Source organism: Equus quagga, chromosome 3 (assembly GCF_021613505.1).
Source record: "Equus quagga isolate Etosha38 chromosome 3, UCLA_HA_Equagga_1.0, whole genome shotgun sequence".
NCBI lineage: Eukaryota > Metazoa > Chordata > Mammalia > Perissodactyla > Equidae > Equus > Equus quagga.
In genome coordinates, this window is record NC_060269.1 from 153,534,499 (window position 1) to 153,548,867 (window position 14,369).

A 14,369-nucleotide genomic window follows, 5' to 3' on the forward strand; every position below is an offset into this window, starting at 1 on the left:
GGGCAGGGAGCCATGGCCTCCCCCATCTGTTGACCACCCCACCCGAGAACATGCCCCAGGGCTAGAGAGAGGGGAAGTCCAAACACAGGGCCTCCTCAAAGGACTGTTAATCACTGGCCAGTGGGCACAAGTGCTGTGGTGGCTTGGGTTTTACACAGCACATTCCTTTCCCAGCATAAAGTGCAGTGAGGAATCAGATGGCTCCAGGATCCCTCCTAGCCCCGGCCCCCAGCTGAGTCTGTTTTCACAAAAAAATCCAGCCCAGATGACTGTGCCAGGGAGAGTGGCCTACTGGAATTCATGACAGGAAGTGAGGGATGATCAGGGCTGGGCCTCAGCTGGGGATCGCCAAGAGACTCAGGCATCTGGGTACCATGGTCCCCACCTACCCTTGGCCTACTCAGGGCCCACTCTTCCTGCCCCACTGTAGCTGTCACTTCCTCCAGGAAACCTTCCTGGAGCCACCAGCTGGGTTGCAAGCTCCTAGCCCCTGCACACCCCACTGCTCTGGACAGCATGCACTGTGAGCACCTCCTGCCCAGCTGTCTCCCAGTAACCATTTGTTAATCCAGCAAATGATCCAACTGGAGATGTGGGGGACCTGTTAGCTCTGCAGCCCCGTTGCCTGGTCATGACCCACAGCAGCAGAAACTGGTGCTTTGGCGTGCGGGCTCTGAGCACACACTGCCCAAGTTTGGGGCCTGTTCTGTTATCAGCTGTGCAGCTGGGACAAGTCACTTAGTAACCTGTGCCCTGGAAGATAGAGAGACTACCTCAAGGGTTCCTATGAGCTGACCTGCTGCAGTCACCACCTGTACGTTGGTGTGGGTACACCTATCACTCCCTCCTCCCAATAAAGCACCAGCCACCGAAGCAAAGGTCTTCTGTGCTTTATTGTGTGGCAACAGCCCCTCCTGGAGCCTGTGTCTTAGCGTTCCTGGGGGATCCTGGGGCCAGCCCCTGCCCCCAGCCCAAATGCCCCAACCCTGCCCAGCTCCTAGCCCAGCGCAGGATGGGTATGCTGAGGGGGACCAGAATTCCTATCTGTGAAGCCCAGGCAGGGCTCTGTCCTGGGACCCTGGGCTCCTGAGAAGTGGGCAGGGCAGGCAGGGTGGGATAGGAGAGTCCCCAGTCCTCTGGAGCCCAGGGCCTGGCCTAGCCCAGGGGACCCAGCCTGCTGGGTGGGGCCTGGCCTGGCAGATTCTATAGGGTGTCAGTGGGGGAGGCCCCAGGTCACAGCACTGTGCTTGTTCCTGCTCACGCTCCCATGCAGGCCAGTCTTCATCCGCATGGCCTGGGGTCATGGCCCCCAGGGTCACCTCTGCCCAGCAGTGCACGGCACAGGTGTCACCTGGGCCCAGCGTAGCCGTAGGGGTGCTGCAGCAGCAGGCTCTCGTGGCTGGGCAGCACGTGGGTGTGGTAGTGTTCCACCAGGCTGCCCACACTCACAAACAGGACCTCGCTCTCCAGGTAGAATTTAGAGTCCTGGTTTGGGGGAAGGTGGCAAGGTCAGGGGGGTTGGGCTAGCCTGCCCATCCCTGCAACATGGGGCAGTTGGCAGTAATGACAACAGTCAGGTCTGCTCCCACTGCTCTGTGTCACCTCCTAGCTGCCTGTCCCAAATTCCCACCTCATTACCCCAACTCGGTCCAGGGGATACAGCCAAGGTCTGTAAATAAGCCCCAAGGCAGGCTATTTACATAGAGGGGATCACTCCATCCCCTCTAGGGTGAGATGAGGACACAGCTAGGCAAGGGGAGGGGGGAGGTTGAGGCAGTGGAGAAGTGGCATCTGGAAATGCCTGCCTCAGTCCACCCATTGCCTATACTCTATCAGGGAGACTCTGCCCTGCCCCCGCTAAGCTCCAGGCCAAGGTCCCCCACCTGCCCAGGGCCCGCGGGCAGGGCCAGCCTGCTTACCTTCTCAAAGATGCGGTAGTTCCTCACCTTGTCAGAGGTTTCGTCCCACACGACCAGAACCTGCCGGGAGAGAAGTGGGCAGCGGATGGCTCAACTGAGAGCAGCACTGACTTCCAGAAAGACAAACCTTGGAGACCGAGGGGCAGGCAGCAGGACTGAGGCTGGGTCTTGTGGCCCTTGGGGGTTGCTCTGCCCGTGAACAGCAGGGTCAAGACAGGCAGCCCCTTGCCCCAGGACTCTGCCCCCAGTTAGCCTCTGATGAGACCTGAATAACAGTGGCAGATCCTGGTCCACCCTAGGACCATCTCTGAGACACATGGGGAAACTGAGGCTTAATGAGGTCACACAATTCACCCTTGAAGGGGCAGAGGTGGAGCTGACAGACCTCCTGTCATTCCCACTGCCCCAAGCAGCCACCCCTTGAAAGTTCAGGAACCCCCATATCCCCATCAGAGTCCTGGGGCCCCAGCACTTCCTTCCCATCTCCTGCTCGTGCTGGAAGGTGGCCATGATTGCCCCCAGTTTGCAGATGGTGCTTAGTTTCTGAGAATAGATCGGCAGGGGGCCTGCCAGGCAAAGACTCCAAGGATGGAACTTGGCAGAGATGACAAGTAAGAGGCTGCATGGGGAAGTGATCTATAAGCTGTAAAGTCCTGTGCTTGCTGTCAGGCTGGGTGTGTGGACAGCGAGAAGACCCCCCCACAAGGCAATAGTCCTGGGGGGCCTTTGCTAGGCAAGGTGACCACCAGGGCATCCTCCTTGGGCACCAACCTTCCCCGACTTAGTGGAGGAGTTCCGGATGCAATAGAGTCCATCCTGGGGCTCTCCCCGGGGGTTCGTGGCTTTGAATAACCTAAAATAAAACAGTCTTGTCAACAGGTGATCCATCCTCAGACAGCCCACTTGGGGATCCCCCTGGCCCTACCATCCCGTGTGGCTTTTTGTCCTCTCACTATTCTGCAGCTCAGGTTCAGAGAGCAGTGGATGCCATGAGGGCTGGCCCTACAGAGCTCTGGGCCACGCTCAGAGGGAGGGCCCGTAGGGGACTGAGCTGATGGGATCCCTTGTTCTATCAGGAGTCTTGCTGCACTTGGCCATGTACTTGTGCCAGCAACTGCCCAGCACCAAAGTGAGTGAAGAGAACAGAAAATCCAGAAGCTGGGGCTGGGGTGGTGGGGGGCAGCAGGGAACCTCGTGTCTGCAAAAACAAGGCTTTGGAGAAAGAAGGGCTTCATGCTGACCTTTCAACTTCACAGGATTCTGTGGTGTTGACAAAGACCGAGTTAGGCAGTGGCACCTGGAGAGAGGCCAATGGTGATCAGTGTCAAGGTATGAGTGGTGCTCATGGCCAGCACCACCCCTATACCACTCGCCAACTGGCTGCCAGCCTGTGCTGAGATCCCAGGCTTTGTAGTGTGTTTCGTCCTCCATCAGCTCCAGGGTCCTGGAAGCTCCTGGCTCGGGATGGCCAGTGAGTGGCCTCCCTGGCCTGCAGCTCTCCTGTAGCCACCCACCCACAGCCAGGATCTGGGCTCTCCACTCAGCCTTGCCTTCTCATAGTCTTCATCAGAGTCCTCCCCACCAGTGTCAGCACGCGTGGTGTCAACCTGTGAGGGCCGCCGGGGTTTTTCAAAGGAGAAGCTCCTGAAACTCTGCCCATCGGGGGGCGACCGCCTGGGAGGGGAGCAAGAAGAGGAAGCCCACGTCACTGTCAGACATGGAATGGGTCCCCCTCTGCTCCCCTCCACACCCTGGCCCCATGCGCCCTCTGAGTGACCACACCAAGCTCAGCCACAGAACCCATGGGGTCTGGCTGCTACAGTCCTGGTGGCTGTGAAAAGCCCAGGACGACAGTGGCCTGTGCTGACTACCTTGGGGTGAAAGGAATCACCTGAGGCCTGGAAGCCTGACCTTAGGTCAGAGCTGCCATTGACACTGGCAAGGGGGTCCTAGGACTTGCACTCTGGTGTTGTTACACTGTGGACAAGTGCTCTAGATACTGTGGGAGAAGACCCCAGCTTTGCCACTGACCAGCTTTGTGACCTCAGCCAAGTCATGCCCGTCCCAGAGCCACAAAGTGTAGATGGATGTCAACAGGCCAAGCCCAAGGGACATGCCCCACACAAAGCCAGGCGGTCCTACACCCCCAGGGCTTCAAGGAGGATTAAAGGAGGCCACACTGGGGTGGGCGGCTGGGTTTTTGTGTGACGCTGCACTGTGGACAGTGGGCCCTGAGCACACAGCCCTGTAGTACTCAGGTCCATATCCAGGGCTCGGCAAAAGAACCCAATCTGCACCATTGTGGCCCCTCGTGAAACAGAGCCCTGAGCGTGGCAAGGGGTCCTCCCAGGCACTTGCCCATGGGCAGCAGTGCTAATGGAGCCGTGGGGAGAAGGCTGCCATGGTCAGGTTCAGGGAGTGCTGGGTTAGAGCACCCACTCAAGGCTCGCCCCTGTGGCTCCCAGAGCCTTCACTGCTGCAGGTCCCAGACATCTCTGACCAAGGGCCATTGGTGTGGATGACACTGTGGAAATGGGGGCACACTGGTCTCCTGGCACTGCCCAGCAATAAAGCAGAGGTGATTCAAGCAGGTCTCAAGGGTGAGTTAGGGACATGCTCCGCATTCCAGAGAGTACCTAATTGGCAAGGGCACAAAGACAGCCTTGGCGGTTCCAGAGCCAGGAACACACCCAGGGCCCCAGGAGGGGCTGGGAAGGAGGTGCTGGGTAAAGAGGGCCTGCAGAGGCACGCTGGCTCAGAGTGGCCCAGAGCCCTAGCTCCCTTCCACACATCGTCTAACCCAGGGCAGGCAGGCAGCCCCACAGGCCCCTCTCCTGACCCCAACCCTCAGACTGCACAGCAGAGGTTCTGGGAGGCCTGCAGTCCCAAAGGCCCTTCTTGTCCACTGCTTCCTGAGGCAGCCATGGGCTTCGGGCCACCACCCAGTGGGCTGGAAATTCTCAACGGCAAGGTTGGACACCACCTGTACCCCTGGGTCGTGAGCTGAGAGTACCAGGGGCAAGGAGGCCAGGGTGCTGCGAGAGAACTGGCCAGGTTGGGAGGAGTTCCAGTGGCACCAGCGCCATGTTGACTCACTGGAGGTGGGGGAGGGGTGGCTTCTCTGGCCTGGGCAGGACTGCGGGCCTGGCTGTGGTCTCGGGCATAGGCAGCTTCAGTGCAGGAGGCCTGGGGGCCACAGGGGGCACAAAGAGTCCGGGCTTGGCTGCCTCCCTCGGGGGGGCCTCTTCAGTCATTTTCAGGAACTTGGGCTTGTTGGCTGGCACCGGTGGGGGCTCGGACGTGGACAGCCCCCGGGGGGACAGGTGGAAGGACTTGAGCTTGTCACAGTTCTTGGAGGCAACAGTGGCCGTGGTAGCAGCGCTAGAGGCAGAGCTGGCCCCATGGCTGGGGACCCGAGGCTCTGGGCTGGGGCTGGTGCTCTCACGGAAGCAAGGGGATTTCTGGAGGCTGGGCACAGTGGGCAGGCTGCCCACTGGAGGGTCACTCATCCTCCGGGAGGCAGCAGGCACCCTGAGGCCAGGCTCAGCCCGCCTCAGGCCCGGCAGTTCCCTCTTCGAGTCCTCGAGGGCTGGGCCAGCATCAGAGACACCACGCTTAGGGGGTGGGGGTGGCAGCAGAGGGCCCAGGCCCTTTGAGATGAAGGAGTGGGCACGGGGCACGTCAGAGAAGGCTGGCTTCCTGGGCGTGGGCACAGGAGGTGGCGGGTAGGCTGGCGGGTGGGTCAGGGCATCTGCAGAGCAAAGAGATCTAGTTAGTGAGATAGTGTCACCTGCTGGAGGCTGGACCAATACCATCTCTGCTGGCAATGGATGACTGGGCCAAGTGGGTGTGCGCCCCCTCGTAGCCCCCACCCGATGCCTGGCCACCCTATAGCCCCCAACGCCCAACACTCTCGATGCAGCCTTCCTCCTGGGCTCCTGGCCTAAACCTTGCCACTGGTCCATCCCATCCATCCTCCACAAGGCAGCCTGTGCAAGTTTCCTGAAGCCTAAATGTCACATCAGGGTTCCCAGATAAGAAGGTGAGAGAGACAGAAGAGGCCAGGAGGACTCCTAGGATTTGGCCTCAGCTAGGGGAGGCTGGAATTCCTAACAACAGAGGTGAGGAGAACAGGTGGGAGCAGGTGGGAAGGAAGATGAGGATCGTGTTTGCTCATGACAAGTTTAAGATGCTGCAGGATACAGAGGGGACATCGAGTGGGCCGTTGGGGCACAGGTCCAAGTTCAGAGGAGAGGTCCCCGCTGCAGATGTCAATGGAGTCAACAGCCTATTGATAACAGTGGCTGTGGCTCAGGAGTGACAGGGTAGGGGTGAGCAAAGCCTGAGCCCTGGGCTGGCCCTCAGTCATGCAGATGGGTTTCAAGGGGTCAGCACAGGGTTGAGAGGGAGGCGGGACCTGGTGCTGAGTGAGCCAGGGGAGGAGCAGGGAGGGAGGTACCGGGCCAGTGCAGCTCACAGGTGCTGAGCACTGCATCTGGGAATGGGGAGGCCACTGGGAAACCTGATAAGAGACGTTTTGGGGAGTGGGAAGGGGAGCCTGATGGGAGTGGGCATCCAGAGGGTGGGGAGGGAGTGGGCCAGGAGCGTGCAGGCAGGTTTGCAGAAGCACTGGGCCCTGGAGGTTCATGGCTAGGAATGAGAAGTGAGGCTCCTGTGTGCTCATCAACAGCCCCACTGGGCTGCAGTTCAGGGGTGGGGCAGAGGAAGGTGGGATTTCTCCAGGACTGGGGTCACAAGGCCAGAGAGAGGAAAGGGTAGAGCATGAGAGTGAGGGTATATAGGACGAGGGGGGCAGGCTCTGAGCCAGAAGGGGAAGTTGAGGCATGTGGCCACAGGTCCTGGTGGGCCAAAGGCCTGTGGGTACTGGGGCCCTGGAGGGAGGGGGCCGATAGGCAGGAAGGGGGCTGGACCCAAGTATACTGGAGAGGAGAGGCAGAGCTGGGAGGAGGACACAGGAGTGAGGGTGGGGGGGAGGGCAGAGGACAGGGTCACTGGAGAGTAGGCCAGGGGGTGGAGGGATTGTCCCAAGTCCCCAGATAATGAAATCCACAAGATCGAGAACTGAGGGAGGGCTGAGGGAGGGGAACCAGTGAGGGTGGAAGGGAGAGTGAGTGACGGACACGCGGCAGAGGCAAGGGGTGAAGGGACAGACGGCAGGGACAGGGAGTGAGGGGACAGATGGCAGGACAGAGACACAGCCTACCCCCCCAACACCTGGCCCTGTGCTTCCCTGTGACACGCGTATGTGATGCCTGGCATAACCCTGGTACACGCCTGTCTCCCTTCCTAGGCCATGTGCTTCAGGAGGTGGGGTGGGGGTGGGCAGTGAGGAACCGTCTAGCATACAGAGGTGCTCACAAAGAGCTGTCCCTCCTTCCCCACTCTCAGCTCCCAGGACCACCTCTGGCTCAGCATCCCAAGTATGGGGGCTCCCCACCTCAATTATCTCCACATTCCCCCCATCCTGGGCTAACCATGGAGGCTGGAGGAGGAGGTGAGCAGGGCCAGCCAGAGGGTACACCTCTTTTACTCTGTTCCTCCTAATACTTGGGCCATGGCAGACAAACTGAGGCCCAGGGTAGAGACCGTCAGGCCTGAGCCCACCCAGAGCAGGACCCAGGCCAGCACTCCCAGGCTAGGAGGGGGCTCTGCTCCCAGCCCTGGCCCCTGTTCTCCACTAGGAGCTCCCCAGGCCCCCCAGTCACCCGGCCTACCTTCGGGCTTCACGGGCTCAGGGGAGTCAGGCTCCATGTACGAGTCGTCCTCATCGTCATGCTCATAGTCTGCAGGGCAGAGGGAGGGTCAGACCCAGACCAGGGCAGCCCAGGCCCAGCTGCACCCAGGACAGGGTGGTAGAGTGGGGCCCTCGGAACGCTGCTCTGTCAGGGAGGCATGGGGCGAGGATGGGGCAAGCAGGGTGGACCCAGGCTGCTTGGGGAAGCCAAAGGGAGAGAGCAGGGAGGACATCCAAATGTCTCCCCTCCTTGGCAGTAGCCCAAGAGGAATTCCTGGTCCCTTCGTTGCCAGCAGCCAGGTGGGAAGAGGTAGTGGGCAGAGGATGTGGAGATAGGCCTCACCTTCATTGTCCGTGGGGTACTGAGAGAGGCTGATGTCCACAGGCCGCTCAACTGCGCCGTAGAAGCTGTCTGTGTCTGAGCTGGAGTCGCTGAAGCACAAGGAGGGCGGGCAAAGGCGGGGCCGTGAGCACCCAGCAGACGAGTCCCTTTGTGCTCACACATGGATTCACGCGTACACACAGACACTCACACAGACACAGAGATGTGGACATATGCACAGATAAACACAAGGACACACACAGAGACATAGGCACGGACACAGACAAACACAAAACAAGGATGGATACAAAGACACACTCCACACAAGGTTACAAGGACATGGGGAGTGGAGGCTCTGGTGCCTCCCTCCCACAACCCTGTGGTTCTTGTCATAAGTGTGGCCCTTTGACTGGCCAGATGGTGCCAGGCCTCAGGGCTGGGCCCATATGCCCACCTGCTCCTGCCCCAGGGGCTCAGTCAACTCTGGGCTGATCCCATTGCAGGATACCAGACAAGACTGAGGGCCAGGATCTCTGGGGTCAGGGAAGGACCTGTGGGATCGCCTTGGGGCCTTCCTGGGGCCTCAGTTTCCTCATCTCCGAAAGGACGGAATGGCTTTTGTTCCCGCCCAGAGAGCCCCTGCTGCTTGCTGGGTCACCTCACAGTGAGGTCACCAAGACGGAGCCAGTGCCCTAGCGGACTCACTCCTGAGTGAGCCAGCGTGGGTGTCTGGGGGCTGGGAACCCAAAGCTCTGAGCTGCTGCAAATGCTGCAAATGGGTGGCAGGTAAAGGCACATGTGACCCCCTAAACAGGAACTACCAATGCAGTACACACACATTTACACATTCGGGTATGAGCACACACATGCATACATGCTTGGGCACACACACCTACTCAGACACTGAAATGCATGCACATATATGCTCACACACTCAGGTGTGCACACATACTCACACACTTGGATGCACACACACAGATACATGCCACACACACATGCAGCCCAGCTGGCACCTTCAGAGAAATGTTTGAGGAGAGGATTGTGTGTCAAGCCCCCAGGGGCTGGGAGGTGGGCACACGTGTCAGGCCCAGCAGCCCTAGAGACACCCTGCCTGCCCATCACATCCCCAGGCCTACCTGGCTTCCGGGGGCAGCTCCTTCTTCTCGTGGAAATGGCCAATCTCCCTGCGCAGCAAGGCCATCCAGCTCTGTGGGTCAGCCAGGGCCACAGTGGGCATGGTGCTGCCCAGGGCAGGGTTTCACCCTCACCCTCTTCCCCTCACCGCCCTGGCTGGTCTCCAGTGACCACCAAGGTCAGAGGAGACGACCTCCGCTGGCCTTCGTAGGGCTGCGGACCTCTCTCAGCCCATTTGGAGCTCACCCCAAGACAGCATATTGAGTGTGTGGGTGCTGGCACCAGGCTCTGAGCATGAGGACAGAGAACTGAGGGGCGCCATCCACCCAGCTGCTGATGCCCCAGCCATATCCCCTCAGGGACTAGACAGGGCCCTGTCAGTTCCCCACTGCCCAAGGCAGGTCCAGCCTGGCTCCCAGGTCACCTTGCGCTCGTCCTCAGAGGAAGCAGAGAAGAACCATGTGCGGTGCTTCTTGCTGATGTGGACAATCTTGAAGGGGAAGACATTGTTGGACGTTGTCTCCTCAGCCGCTCGCATCACCCTAAGGGCACAGTGCCAGTGGTCACTACGAGGTCCAGACTCGCAGGGACGGCCTCAGCACAGCCCCCGACCCTGGATGGGTCTTGATACCGAGCACCATGCCCCAAACGACACAGGCAGACCTGGATGGTCTGCCCACGGATGCTCCAGGCTCAAGGCCTAGATGCATCAGGCAGAGAGAGGTGTGTAGGCAAGGATGGGCAGTGAGCAGACGGGGTGCTGGGGTCTGGGAGGGCTTCCTAGAAACAGTAGCAGGCAGTGTTCTGAGACAAGGACACATTACCCTCACTGCTCACCAATGCCACTTTACACGGATGCCACCCTCCCACCTCAGGCCCTGCCTGTCCCCTGGCCTGCCCATTGGGAGCCCTCACAGGGCTCCATGTCAGCCTCCACCCTGCCCCTGCTGCCCAGTAGCATCCCTGAGAGCACTTCAGGGAAGTGACTCTCTGTGGCCACTCCCCGCACAGAGATCACAAAGTCTACCATGGGAGGCTCCTGCTGGGCGAGGCACCTGGGACAGGTATGCCCATCTGCCTGGACCACCAGAATCACCACCTGATCCACCAGTGCCCACTGGTAGCTACATGGCCCTGGAGCCTCCTCCCCTCCTCAGCAGTGCCTGGGCTGGCCTGGGGGCCTGGGTTCTTGGGCAAGGCTCCCCAACTGAGTTTGTGGGGTACAAGCCAAGGCCCAGAGTCACTCCCTGGGGGTCCCAGTCCCACCACTGACACCATGGAACCCTCAGGTCCTCACAGGCAGGAGGGGCCAGGCCCTCCCAGGGAGGTAGGGGGCACAGACTCATGCTGTAGGGTGCATGGCCCAGGTGGTATGATACCAAGGAGCCACATTTCACCCCTGCTCTGCAGGCCCCCGAGGCCATGGGTTGGCCTGCACATGTCAGAATGCCCATCCCACCAGGGGGGCTCTGGCCCAGTGCCCACCTGCCATTGGGAGCGCTGAGGGCAGGCTGGTTGCCCCTCACTGGATGGACCCAGCCCACAGCACTTGTGAGGCAGGGCTGGCCCCCAGCCTGGGAGGCCCCTGGAGCCAGGGAGGCCTGGGGCAGGGCATGCGGAGGGCTGGGCTCTTGGCCTCTTGGAAGGAGGTGGTGGTGGGTGAGGAGGATGGGTGGGAAGGAAGGATGCAGAAGCCACTGGCCCCAGGGTCCACAGGTAGGGTGGGCACTCACCGGTTGTAGCCGCTCAGCGAGAAGGCACCCTGCGGGGAGGCGGACGTGCTGCTCTTGAAGTAGTAAATGCATCGTTTGTGGATGATGACAAAGCGCAGGGGCCCTGCAGGCAGCGTGGCAAGCACAGGACTGAGCCTCAAAGGGCCGCTGGGCACACTCCACTCTAGGGACCCTCTTCAGAAGCCCTGGGTGACTCAGGGCCAAACCATCTTTGAACCCCATGGAATGGAAGAGCAGGGAGCTGGGCTGGCTTTCTGCCCCCTCCCCAGGAGTCCACTGTGGGCCCAAATGGGGACAAATTCATGGGCATGCTGGCCAGCCCCAGAGCACAGCCCCCAGGGCAGGCCTGGCCATTCCTAGGGCAGGGGCAGATTCAGGGGGCTAGACCACGGGCCCCCAGGGACAAGGACTGAGATGCTGGCTCAAGGAAGGGCAGAGGCAGGGCAGGAGCCCCAGGGAAGCCACAGCCGCCCAGCTGGGTGCTGCAGGGCTGCTGGAGGTTCCCTCTACCCCAGGCTGACAGGGCGAGGGTGGGGGCAAAGAAGCCCAGAGAGCCTGCCACCAAGCGCCACTGGTGTGGAACTGACCCCCAGGCTGGGCAGTTATGCTGAGAACTCACACTCCACTACCCCGTCCCCAAGCAGCCCCTCCCAGGCCTGGGGGCAGGTCAGTTACAGTCCCTCCTTAGAGGCTCCTTGTCTAAACAGGAGAGCAGACCAATCGGTGCTCATATAGAAACCAAACAGCCCAGCTTGGGGCACTTCAACCAGGCAGCACAGGGCCAGGCGGTCCCCGGCAGAGGGCGCTGCTGGGGCAAAGGCATAAGGCACCCATGGCTGGTCAGAGGGATAGGCAAAGCCCTGATGCTCTTTGGTCTTCAGAGTCTTGACAGCTGGGCAGCTCCCAGGCCTAGGGGCTCTCTTTCCCAGCCTGCTGTCCTAGGGATCAGAGCCTGGGTCTCACGCAGCTCTGTAGGTCCAGTGCCCAGCCAGGTCTTGGCTGGACAGGTGGGTTCACTGTGGACCGAGCAACCGCCCAACTCAGCGAACATCCACCAGATAAGACAAGGGCACCAGCCAGTGGCCAGACCTACCATGCAGAGGGCCCCTAGCCCTGGCCACAGGCTGAAGCTCCCCTGGCCAACCGGTCAGCACATTGCACCAAATGCCAGTCTTATCTCTACCCAGCTACACCAGCCCAGACCCTCCCACAGTCCTGGGGCTGGGGAGGCCAACCTCAGCTCCTCCAGGGGGTACCAACCACCAGGGAGAGAAGAGAAACTCCAGAGGGCCCCCCACATAAGAAAGCAGAGGCTCAGAGAGGGTGGTTGCTTGCCCAAGGAGGCCCAGTGGGTCAGCAGAGCTGGGACCAGCCCTGTCCCCACATCTTCCCATGGTACCCCCCACTGCCAGGGGACTCACACTTGAGCAGCTGCAGCTGGGTGCCACCCTTCTTGTGCAGGTAGCCAGCCTTGGCCACGCCCCCTGGCATGGTGAGCAGGTTCTGGGCACCAATGGCTTTCATAGGGACGGGCCAGTGCATCTCCTCGGACGCCATGAAGCTGCAACAAAAGGGGACACGTCTCAGCCAGGTCTGTGAGGCAGAAGATGGCTTGGCTAGGGGCATGCAGGGGGGACATCCTGGAGGCAGCATGAAGGTTCAAAGCGGCAGGAGGTGAGAACCCCTTTTCTGAAGGCTCAGGCTTCCAGGCAGGACCTCAGGGAGACCTGGTCCACTTGGTCGGCCCCTGGTCCATTCAGCCACATACCTGGGCCCCAGGGATTCTGAAAGCTGTGTTCCTTCATTGTCACTGGTTCATTCAGTACACACCTACTGAGCTCAAGGCCTCATGGGGGCTGGGGTAGAGCAGCAAATGAACTCAGAAAACCCCTGGCCCAGATAAGTCAGGCCTTAGGCCATGAACACCCCAAGTCCGAATGCCAGGTGACCCTGTAAGGGGGCCTCCCCTAGACAGGAAGTCAGGGAGGGCTTTCAGGAGAAGGTGACAGGGGTCACAACCTGAAGGAGGGAGTTAAAGAGGTACAGAGGCTGGGACAGGCCCTGGGCACCCTCTCCACCAGCTCTGACTCTCAGCAGGGAGTAAGTGAGGGGCATGGCCCCCAAATGCCCCACAATCCACTCCTGCCGATCCTTAGCTGGCTCCTGTCCATCCCTTTCTTAAGGCTCTGAGACCACAAAGCAGGAAAGCAGGTAGCCAAGAACCTCCAGTTCGTGGGTCAGACAACCTAGATTCCGGTCCTGTCTTGGCTTTCTAGGGACCCCCTAGGCCTCAGTCGCTGGAGCTGTAAAATGGGAGGGCAGAGCAGACGCAGCCTGGCATGCAGCACACCCTCTTCAGCAGTGGCCATGATGACCCTTTGGTGGGCTGGCTGATATCACCCTGTCTCCCAACAGCCTGGGGCATTACTCCCCAGGGACCACACAGCACTCCGTCACCAGGGACAGGCTGACTGTCCTAGGGCTAACTCAGCTCCACAGGACCCAACATGTCAGGCCCTGCCCCTCCTCCAGCCTCTTACTCACCCTCCAGCTGCTCTCCCTGAAACCTGCCAGGTTGTTTCACACTTTTGGCCTCAGCCTGGAATGCCTGCTACCCCTCCTCACATGGAGAACTCCTACTTGTCCTTCAAGACCCAGATTCAGAGTCCTGTCTTCCGTGAGGCACATTCCGGGTTTCCTCCACCCCTGGTCCCTCTGAACAGCACCTAACCTTGCACTGATTTGTCTGTGCCTGCCCCCACCCAGCTAAGGCCTGGTCCTTCCAGGGGGCCCAGTGGAGTTGGAGGGGCAGGGGTGTGGTCAGCGTCACCGTTGCACCAGTGGTGGAGCAGTTATGGTCAGACCCAGAGACCCAGTCCAGCTGCGACTCCTACCACTACAGGTCCCATACCAAAAACACACACACAAAGACAACCACTCTGCTCTTGGAGAACCAGCACCCTTCATCAAATGTTCACCCCTCCAGGGACCCGGGCTGCTCCTCTGCCACCACCTCTGCCTAAGTCACCAGGCTGTCCCCTCCGGCTCCATCTGCACACAAAGCCAACCCCTTGGGCCTGGGCCCCCACCAACAGCGGAGGCTCGAAAGAAAGGCGCAGCCACCCCTACGCCCACCCCCGCGCCTGCCGCCAGGACACAGCCCTCCGGGGGAGACGGGAAGGGTGCCCCCGCTCACGCCCACCCACGGGGAGGTGCTGGCAGACCGACGGCCTGCGCCCCGCCCGGAGCCCCCAGCCCCGCCCGCCCGCCCGCGCGGGGCCGGCCCACGCCCGCCTTTGTTCTCGCCGGAAGCGCTGGCTCGGGTCCGGGGGCACAAGGTCCGGTCCGGGCTCGGTACTCACGGCGTCCACGCGGCAGGCACGGCCGGCTTCCGGGGGGCGGCCCGCGCCCGCCTCCCTTGCGCGCACCGACAAGGCCCCGGGCCGGGCGCCCCGGCCGCCGCCTCGTCCCCGGCGCCCGCCTCCCGCCGGCCCCAGCTCCCGGGC

The 14,369-nt window shown here is 60.9% G+C and overlaps 1 protein-coding gene across 4 annotated transcripts in view; it reads right to left on the reverse strand.

Annotated features, from left to right (window-relative positions):
• Positions 1–875: 875 nt before the first annotated feature.
• SH3BP2 (SH3 domain binding protein 2) overlaps positions 876–14,369 on the reverse strand; it is a 39,567-nt gene continuing 26,073 nt past the window's right edge. For 3 of the 4 annotated variants that reach the window (XM_046656984.1, XM_046656982.1, XM_046656981.1), the window contains 12 exons: positions 12,285–12,424; positions 10,864–10,966; positions 9,555–9,672; positions 9,133–9,203; positions 8,018–8,106; positions 7,655–7,723; positions 5,016–5,670; positions 3,470–3,593; positions 3,161–3,216; positions 2,691–2,772; positions 1,920–1,979; positions 876–1,485 (listed from right to left, as the gene is read on the reverse strand). In XM_046656984.1, coding sequence (XP_046512940.1) covers positions 1,348–1,485; positions 1,920–1,979; positions 2,691–2,772; positions 3,161–3,216; positions 3,470–3,593; positions 5,016–5,670; positions 7,655–7,723; positions 8,018–8,106; positions 9,133–9,203; positions 9,555–9,672; positions 10,864–10,966; positions 12,285–12,420 — 1,701 coding nt within the window. In that variant the 5' untranslated portion in view covers positions 12,421–12,424 and the 3' untranslated portion in view covers positions 876–1,347. Of the gene's footprint in view, positions 1,486–1,919; positions 1,980–2,690; positions 2,773–3,160; positions 3,217–3,469; positions 3,594–5,015; positions 5,671–7,654; positions 7,724–8,017; positions 8,107–9,132; positions 9,204–9,554; positions 9,673–10,863; positions 10,967–12,284; positions 12,425–14,225; positions 14,364–14,369 lie in introns of those variants that run through there. The other variant, XM_046656985.1, reaches the window with a different exon arrangement.